This window comes from Nelumbo nucifera, chromosome 3, assembly GCF_055504915.1.
Source record: "Nelumbo nucifera cultivar China Antique chromosome 3, China Antique-T2T, whole genome shotgun sequence".
In the NCBI taxonomy this organism is placed as follows: domain Eukaryota; kingdom Viridiplantae; phylum Streptophyta; class Magnoliopsida; order Proteales; family Nelumbonaceae; genus Nelumbo; species Nelumbo nucifera.
The window spans coordinates 8,194,401-8,204,495 of record NC_142651.1 but is presented as its reverse complement, the minus strand read 5'-3'; the positions used below and the strand labels follow the sequence as shown (position 1 = coordinate 8,204,495).

The 10,095-nt window shown below is 48.4% G+C and overlaps 1 protein-coding gene across 1 annotated transcript; it reads left to right on the top strand.

The window, feature by feature from the left end:
• The first annotated feature begins 2,069 nt into the window (after window positions 1-2,069).
• Window positions 2,070-2,555, top strand: LOC104593303 (uncharacterized). The gene has a single exon (XM_010253058.1). It carries the CDS (start codon window positions 2,070-2,072, stop codon window positions 2,553-2,555), a length of 486 nt encoding a protein of 161 aa, XP_010251360.1.
• Window positions 2,556-10,095: the final 7,540 nt, after the last annotated feature.

The window sequence follows — 10,095 nt, the reverse complement described above, 5'->3', positions numbered from 1 at the left end:
ATATGATGAAATCGAACAGTCTGATATAATAAGATAGAGCTTATTTTTTTAAATAACCTTTCAACCAATAGAAAATGCAATATTCTCTTCTCTTCATAATCTCCTCAATTTTAAAGTTTAACTCAATGCAATCTTTTAGGCTTCATGCAATCAATCAACCCCTGCTCGCCATGATTCCTTTCTCATTTCATCAGACGTGGCTTCATGTCTGCATTCCCACCTTCCATTCTCCCTTTACAAGTATGGCAGTGGTGGAGCTCCATGGTCATGTCTTCAACATCATTAGCTTAGCTCTTTTTGATTCACAATTTCAACTCCTTCAGCGAAAACCTAGAAACAAAAAATAGAAGTAGAATCAAGTCAGTGCTACAGTGTATCCCAACACCAAATGACTGTATGAGGTAAATCGTCTAGTGGCACCATCTGCCGTCGGTTGTTCCAAATTGGTATTCATGACATGTTCTCTGTGCAAATGACTTCAATCTGACGCTGCTCAACAACATCGTCGTTAAACTACAATATAACCTCACCGAGTGTTGTAATGAGCTCAATGCCAAATATATTGCTGATGGACATGTGGTGCAGGTGCAGGCCTGTCTCTCTGTGTCTTGTCGAACAAGTGCATTATTTTGAAGAGGCCTCCGTCCGGTAAGTGAGTGTATAACTACGAGTGGCTTGTGGACTGTTTGAATATATATCCTTTTATTGCTTTGTTCTAAATTTAATAATCTAGATATAACAAAATTTGAACTTTGCTTTATTTATATATTTATTTGATGAGTGCTCTACAGGTTAAGTAAAAGGAAATTGCAACTTAGAAAATCTCCTACACCATCATCTAGATCAAATACCTCGACCTTGAAGCTAGGACTCTTTCTTGTCCTCATGATTCTTAATTGTGGAAGATGACTTGTTTTGTTTTAGCATGACTTGACTTAAGTATTTGTCATCACGTCGTGCAATATTGTTTTCTTGATTATGAATTATTTTTATTAAGATTTGTAATTTTGAATTTAGATTTTTGTAATTCATTCAAAACCTTTGAGAATGCGTTTTATTACATTAAGAGATTGACGTGGATCTATAAATATTCATATCCGAAGTAAGTTTGTAAGCAACCCTTATTGACCATATGTCAAAAAGTAAAGTCTTGTTTGTTTTTTCACATTTGCATGAATTAAAAATAAACAATTGGTAAGTAACAGATGATTAACTTGTAATAACCCTATCAATTTTTACTTAACATTTTATTTTATCTCTTACTCTCGTGCCGATCAGCACGGGTTATAACTTCGCTACTTTTAACGTATGACGAAAAGGGTTATTAATTTTAGGATAAATTACAAAGACCCCCCTATACTATGGGGTCTATGACAAAACCCTCTGTATTTTGTTTTATGATTATTCCATATACTATGACTGTGAGACAAAGGCCCCCCTTAACCGTTAATCAGATGACAGAATGCGTTAAATCACCAAAATATTTTATTAAATTTTTTCTATTTTTTTTCCCTTTTTCTCTTAAAACCTATTTAACTTATTGTCTTTTCTTTCCTCTCTTCTTTTCCCCTCCCTCACCGTCCTCTCTCATTATTTCTCTCTCCCAACTCTCCAAAATTAAAAGAAACACATTAAAATTGTCAATCCTTGAATTGTCTCTGTGTTCGCTAAATTAAACAAAACAAAATGAGAAGGAAACTAACTAAATGCCTAAATTCATAATAAAGAAATCTCTCTCTCTCCAGATCTTAATCAACTCACCCAGGGAGGAGAGAGCTTTCTTGCCGTCACTACTCTGTTTTTCGCATCAAGGTGGGAGACGATGAATAGTAACTCTATGTCCCTCTGTATTTATTTCATTGGAGAAAATGGGAGAACAGGGGAGGGAGATGTGGAAAAACGACGAGAGGTGAGAGGATCGGAGGTGGAGGAGACCGCCGTTGCCGCTACGGTGTGTCGAAGAACCGAAGAAGATGAACAATGCCCCTCTTGGATCATCGTTGAAGCCAAAGGTTTCAATTTTCAAATCAGAGTCTTCCCCTCACAATAAGTAGAAAAGTAGAGAATCAATGGCAGGCTATCTGCCGGGGTATCTAGTTCCAGGATATGGCTACGGTGTGCCACCCACCCAGCCGTATGGAACGGCCACTCCCTACGGAGCACCACCGGTGCAACCCTACGCTCCAGTAGCCAATCCCTACGTTGTGCCTTCTACGCCCTACGCTCCCGGCCACACGCCAAGGGACAAGCCCTCCAAGGACAAGCACAAGCCCCATGGAAGTGGAAGCAGCTCGGGTGGTGCTCCTTTGCCTTACTCCGCCTATCAACCGTCTTCGGCACCACTGCCCTCTAGCTATCCACCGGCTTCCGCCCCACCGCTTTTCGGCTACCCACCGTATGGAATCCCTTTCGCCTCTCTAGTGCTGTTGGCATTCCCTCCGGGAATTGATCCCAACATTGTCGCTTGCTTTCAGGCGGCCGATCAGGTGACTCCATATAATATCAGTGCTTGTTCCCTCTACCCATCTCAAGACTCTCAACTTCATCAAGAATGAACTTGCCCCAGAAGGGGTGCTACCTCCACACGAGCATCATCTCCTCAATGGGCACACCTCTCTTCTCCGGCAAAAACAAGTAGATGAACACTGTCATGATCAACACCCACCCAGCAAAGAAGTAGAGTCCGAACTTGAATTTGCAGAGCACCGCCAAGAACACCTGACCAACGATGAAGGTGAACAACATGTTCACTGCCACCAGTACTTTGGGCGGCCGACCTGATCTCGAGTCCTTAGTCTAAACGTGGCCGACAAGAAGAGTCAGAATGCCAGTGTTAGAATTTAAACAAGCAAAACAGATGATACCACCGGCAATCTAAACGTGGCCGGCCTCCAACCGACTTGAAGCCAGGCACTGTAAGATTATTTCATCCTTGTTATACAGTAACTCCATCCTTCTGCTGTTTGTTATTCATCTGCAAGAACGAAAAACAGAGGAAATCGAAAAGAAGAAAGGGGAGGAGAGAAAGGGGAAGGATAAGAAAGAGATCGGGGGAGAGAGAGAAAGGGAGGACTTTGCATAGAAGTCCGCTACAACACTACCACTGCTGTTGTTCGTGTATCATGAGGTCGGACAAGATTAACACTGTTTATTTTTTCAATTAAAAGTTATTACAAAGATAGTATAGATATTAAAAAATATTGGAACGACAGATTTCAATGAAAAACTAACGGAAAGGGGTATTTGTCTCACGGTTATAGTACAAAGAGGTCTTAATCACAAAACACTTAAGGGTTCTTGTCACAGACCCCAGAGTACGGGGGTCTTTATAATTTACCCATAATTTTATATTCTACAAAGATTTCATTACGTGGCTTCTGTCTTCATCTAATCAGGTTGATGACCTGCCTTCCAAAAAGGAAAAGGTTGATGACCCGTCACCATCTTTGGTTCCGGATTTAGCGCTAAGAAATGGTGAAAATACTTCTATTCTCACTCTAGCTGAAGAGCACTATTTTTAGGTTCATCTAACTTTGCAGAAGTTTAAGCGTGTATCCATGGAGATCGGATTCAGTGCTCAAGATTAGGTGTGAGCACGGACCAAATCCGATTCTACAGCCAACCAGCCATGAGTGTGACTTGTGGAACAATGTGTTATATAAATTAGGAATGGGTAACGAGATGGGTTTGGCACGCGGACCATAAGTCCTAGTCCCCCACTCTGGTCCCCGGTCCTATTGGGGAGAAAAGCTAACCTCCACCTCCAATCCCCATGGGTTCTCCATTGGGATCCCAAATCTTTAGGGTGAGGACGTCATTCCCAATCCCCATTGCCAATCCAACCAGGTCCGGGAGGTTGGTACGGGAATAGGAACTTATAAAAAATGTGTGTATTATTTATGGTTTTCTTTAATTAGTTTCTAAGTTATTTTGAATCTACTTGTTCTTTAATTTTTATGAGCATTTATATGTTTAATGCCTTCGATACCCTCCTAGCCTTGATTCAATATATTGATATGTGATGAAGGAAGATTTGGCCCGATCTCGTAACCACTCAATACGCGGCAAAGGCAACAGCTCGGCACAACCGCATGCCCAAGGCACGAGCTCCGAAGGGAGGAACCAGCGGTCCGAACTCCCTACAAGGAGCCCGAACTCCCTACAAATGGCCCAAACTCCCCGTAAGGAGCCCGGACTCTCTCTTAGGCCCCGAGCCTTACGAAATAACCCGAACTGGCCCGGCCCATGGCAGTTCGGGCCACACTTCTATTCGAACTCAAGACTTAACCTCGCACACCACACCAGCACTTCGCCTCCAGGACGCCGAACTAAACAAACCGCACCGTACCTGACACCGAAGGAGTCCGTATCCAGGGGCGGCGCGCCTGACTGACTTGGGATCTGACGCTTGGCAGCCGCACTTCAACGACCACCTGTCACCTCCATCTCCAGTTACAGAGACGGCTCCGACAAAGAGAGTAGTGGCGGTTCTGCCCCAACAGAGGTGATGGCACCCGAACTGGCAGAAGCACAGAAGTAATCATACCCGACCTGATAGAAGCTTAGGAGTGAGTGTGCGAAGTGGTTATAAAAGGCTCCCTACCCCCCAAGAACAAGGTATGTGAACTTTGCGCCATCTGGTTTTATCTTTCCTTTGAGGAAATACTAACTTGAGCTTCAGAGCATACTCACCTGGTTCTTCCCCAGAGGTTACTCTCTTTCCCCTTCGTTTCAGGCACCTTCTGCTCCAGCCCGAGGCAAGATCTTTGACAGCTAGGACCCACCGGATTGCGCACCATCAATTGGCGCCATCTGTGGTAACGCTTCTAAAAGCCTCCCTCTAAAACTCTCATAACCTCTTTTTTCCAAAAACCCCAACACTCATGGCTTCTTCCAGCAATGCCGAACGTGGCACGGACATGAACACTACCGGGGAACAACTTCAAGTCCCCGTGGTGTGCATCGGACAGTACACCATCCCCCTTCCGGTGGATGGGATCCCCAGCCTGAATGCGCCACGAACAGTGGCGCCCGTAAACCTTCCTGCCATGAACGTCCCCTTTCCTCTCCCTGTCGAAACAACCTTTACTGAACCAACTGCTGTCCCCCTGGCGACCAGCCAGAACCAGTTGGACGACCTGATGCAATGCATGCGGGCAATGCAAGTCCAAATGCAACAATTCCAGCAACATCATCTCCAACAGCACCAAGTACTGCACCACATCTCTCAGTATCACTATCAGCAGTAGTTCCCCCAACTGCCTATGAACAAATCACTGCTTCCACCTCGGCACCCTACTCCAAAGCCGGTTAAGCCCTCCCCTCAGGGTGGACGCCATCACCGAGGAGAAGCCTCCCAACTTCAGAACCCCCACAAGAGCCATGCCTCATCCCTGGGCAGAGGGGAAAGAAAAATCACCCCCGCCTCGCAGCTTGCCGGCGGGTCGGGAACCTCGCCCACCAAGTCAGTATCTCGGCACTCCAAGTCTGAGCTCCCGCTGACAGAGAATCGACTCAGTGTTCTGGCGGCAGACTACCAACAGTCCGGGCCCATCGAGCTCGGCAACACAGAGGCCAGCAGTGCCAGTACCAGGCCCACTCAACAACGAAGACGCCGGCGAAGTTGCCAAACTGCCACCTGTGTCCTGCCCGAGCTCAGAGGTAAAGAAGAGACAAGCTCGGACGAGGTAAAAGCTGCCCCGATTCTCTCAGTTCCTTCCCCCCTCGCATCGGAATTCCTTGAAGTCCCCATGCCCAAAGACTTCAAGCTCCCACCACGTCGATGCTTTCCTGTCCCAAATGCACCTGGCTAGGGCCAGTGAATCGTGCATGTGCGTGGCCTTCACCACCACCTTCAGAGGGTGGCCCGCACTTGGTACAGGAACCTGGCCCCCGGGTCAATAAGAAGCTGGACCCAGTTCGTGCAGGTCTTCACCGCACACTTTGTTACCAGCAAGCGATGCCTCAAAACCGAGGAAAGCATCTTTGGAGTAGTCCAGAGGGAAGGAGAGTCCATCCGGGGCTACATCAAGCGGTTCAATGACGCGTGCTTGCAGATACCACGATTGGACCCCGCGGTGCAGCTCGCGGCGGCCAAGAAAGGAGTAACACACAAGGAGTTCAAATGGCACATGGTAGCTAACCAGTCCGCGACCGTAGTCGAATTCCTCAATCTCGCGGATAAGTTCATGAGAACAGAGGAAGAGATCAACCAAAGGACCGAAAGCGGGATCGTGAAAAGAAAGAGGGAAGGCGAGCCCTCCAACCCAGTCGATAGAAGAAAAAACCCAGCCCGGGAGCCGAAGCCGAGCCAGCCGTTCCGAGCTCCCTTAGCAGTTCGGACGGACTACACACCGTTAAACATGAGGCAGACCGAGATCTTGATGACGATCAAAGACGCCCCATACGTAAAATGGCCACCTCACCTAAAGGGGAACCCAAACGGGAGAAATAAAAACTTGTATTGTATTTTCCATAGAGATCACGGTCATAGTACCGAACAGTGTAATAATCTCCGGGACGAGATAGAGGGACTCATCCGTGGCGGATACTTGAGAAATTTTGTACAGCATAATAATAATAATAACAATAAGGCAGGTCGGCAAGGGGAGCACGGAAGGGATGCCCCCGAATCCAGCAACAGGCCAGCCGAACCGTTGCAACGACAACCTCCGGAAGAGAGGCCAGTTCGGGAAACTATCCATGTGATAGTGCGCGCAGTGCTGCTACCGCGCAGTGCGCGCCTCATGTTGCCGTTGTCGTGCGGTGCCGGGCGAGTGCGCAGTGCGTGCGGTGCGTGCTGCACGCCATGGTGTTGTTGTCGTGCGGTGCCGGCCGTGTGCACGGTGCATGCTGCCTAGTGGTGCATGCTGCGCGCTATCTGCGGTGCATGCTGCTGTGCAGCGCTGCCAGTCGGTGCCTGCTGCTGTGCAGCCTGCTGCCTATGATTGCGCCGCAGTGCGCTGCCAGATGGTGTGACCACAACATTACACCCCTCCTGGACTACGAGCTTGTCCTCAAGCTCGTGTTCCAGATACATGGCTTGGGACTCTGCGAATGGCTCAAACGGCTGAACACTATTTCTCAGTCCACCAACAATATGAACAACAGGGACTGCCCCGTCTCTCAGTGCATAACGCTGGATTATTTGATGTAGACCTCAGCCACCTTCTTTAGTTTCCAGCTCCCAGGCGTAACCATGGCTTACAGTGACTACATGCTCTGCTGCACTCAGGCCAGCCGCAAGCACCGGGTATGCTTACAGTAGAGGACCTCAAGAGCGGGCTTACCGAAGAGGACCATGCATTTTAAAATATCCTCTCGGCCTTCCCCATATATATTTTCCTCAATATTATGAAACATAGGGCTGTCCATGAACACAAAATCTATGCCATCAGTATAAGCTTGGAAGAAAATTACCTCTATATCTTGCCCCTCCTCCCTACATCTCTTGCACATTCCTGTTTCTTGGATTTCTGTATAGTTACCATACTGTGGCGCCGCAACCATAGCTTTATGTCCACGCCGAGCCAAGGCCTTCGGTAAAGCCCCAGCAACATCGCCAAGCCCACCTGTCTCCATCAAAGGAGCGCATTCTGCGGGTTCTACTATAATGTTCGTGACATCGTCCCTGGCCAAAAGGGGAGATTTTACAGTTTCATCCTCCGTGCGCTGATCCTTGGAAATAACTGCGGCTGTAGGGGCAGCGATCTGTTGTTCGCTGCATGCCTCTGCCCAGTCCGGACGACGTCTGTTGGTGTTGGCGATTCCCTCTGAACTCATTTCTTTGTTGGAGAGGAATGCTTCCAGCAGGCGTCGCATCTCCCAGACATCTTCCCTGACTTCACGAACCTCCATGCTGGTTTCAGCAAGTTGGTGTTCCAGTTCGTGGACTTTGGAAGACAGCTTCTCCATATCGCCCGTGACGTTTTGCTCTGATACCAATTTGTTATGGTCCCGCGCGTAGGATCCCGTCACAGGTCGGTCCACAGTGCGGAAGCCCTGCTTTCCCTTGTGACTACCCTTGCATGCAGACCCTATTGCGGAAACTGAATGGGTGATTTGTCCAAGAGACCACCCGAACTCTCCTCACTCTTTTATTGGCAGAAAAATTGAATGTTTTATTTCAAATCGTAGCTCCTTAAATAGGAGATTACAGAAGGAAATTCCTAATTAAACTAAAACTCCTAATTTACTACTCCTAATGGTAACTCACTCTTACTTAAGATAAGATAAAGATAAGGATAAGAAAAGATGAGGGATAAGGGATAAGATAAGGATAGGGTAAGCTAGCGGCGAGTTGGCTTGACGTGTCTACATAAGGGTGGGCTCAACCCTATGAGGTGTCGTGTGGGCCCCTCTCTGCTGCTGCTGCTGCCGGGTGCGTGCGCGCGGCTCATGGTGCCGCTGCCGCGCGGTGCGTGCGCGCTTCATGGTGCCGCTGTCGTGCGGTGTCGGGCGTATGCACGATGCGTGCGGTGCGTGCTGCGCGCCATGGTGCTGCTGCCGTGCGGTGCCGACCGTGTGCGCAGTGCATGCTGCGCGCTATCGGCGGTGCGTGCTACTATGCAGCGCTGCCAGCCGGTGCATGTTGCTGTGCAGCCTGCTGTGCGTGCTGCTGCCTATGACTGCGCCGCAGTGCGCTGCCAGATGGTGTGACCACAATAGAAGCGGTAATCCCGGCGGAGATCGAAGTACCTACACTGCGACTAGAAGCATATAACGATCAGACAAATGGAGACGAGTTACGTACCAACCTCGACCTACCGGACGAGGTAAGAGACCTCGCGTACATCCGGACAGCAGCTTACCAGCAAAAAGTAGCTCGGTACTACAATGCCAGAGTAAAGAAGCGGAATTTCTGCGTCGGCTACCTGGTTCTCCGTAAAATCATGGCACCCGAACCCGGCGTGGGCAAACTTGGGCCAAATCGCGAAGGGCCCTACAGAGTAAAGAGAGTGCTCGGGGGGGGCATACGAGCTCGAAACCTTAGAGGGCAAACAAGTACCCCGAGCGTGGAACGTCGTCAACTTAAGGTGATACTACCTATAGACCACCAAGCGAAGTGGACAAAGTCGCTACCAGAGCCTAAGGGCTAGGATGCCGAGATAACAAAGAACCTCGACATAAGCAAGCAAAGGCAAAAAGTGCCAACCAAAGGCCCAGGAAAAGTGCTGACAACGAACTAATAGGGCAGTAACCCGAGCATCTCAGAGACTAAGTATTAAAGACCAAAACAACCCGCGCGAGTGCAGTAACCCGGGCAAAAAACAGATCGGGCATATGGTTAGTTCGGCAAATACGGTCAGTTCGGGAGAAAGAGCAACCAACACTTAACCAAAAGAGTCATTCCATTGCAAAATAAGGGAGTGTACATTTCCAAAAAAAAATATATATATATATATATATACATATCAAGCTCATAGGCCCGGAGGCACTTCGTCATCATCAGAAGCCACTTCAACAACACTCGAAGGACCTGCCTCATCCTCAAAGTCCGGTTTAGCGTCTGCAGCGTTGGCCATCTCCTCAGTAATGCGCGAAGTGTTTATAGCGTTGATATCGTGCTCGGGGTACGTATTCCGGATCATCCACCGGCTTAGTTTAAAGCCTCTTCTGTACGAGCCCACCATCAGGTCGTCAAAGCACGACGAGGCGATGTATTCATCAACGGCCTTCTTCTTAGCATCCTTGATGCCTTGAAAAAAGATCTATGTCCTCTCCCTAATGTCCTCTTGTAGGTATTCAACCTGATGCTGCAAATCCAGCCTCAGGTCCGCCGTATGCTTCACAACAACTCCCATGACCTCGGTATTCCTCTGAGACCTCGCCAGTCTGGCCTGAGCAGCGCGAGAAGTCACCTTAGCAGCTCGAGAAGCCGCCTCGGCAGCAAGGGAAGCCTCTTCGGCAGCTCACGCCTGCCTCGAGCTCCTTTCCACTTGGGCCGCCAAGGCGTGGATAGAAGAATTCACCTACCAAAAGGAAAAATAACAAAATGATCAAAAGAACGATAGCGAGAAAGATAAAAGCAAAGAGCCCGACAAGAAAATCGCTCTTACCACCATGGCATGAGTGGCAGCATGACAAGCCACCTGG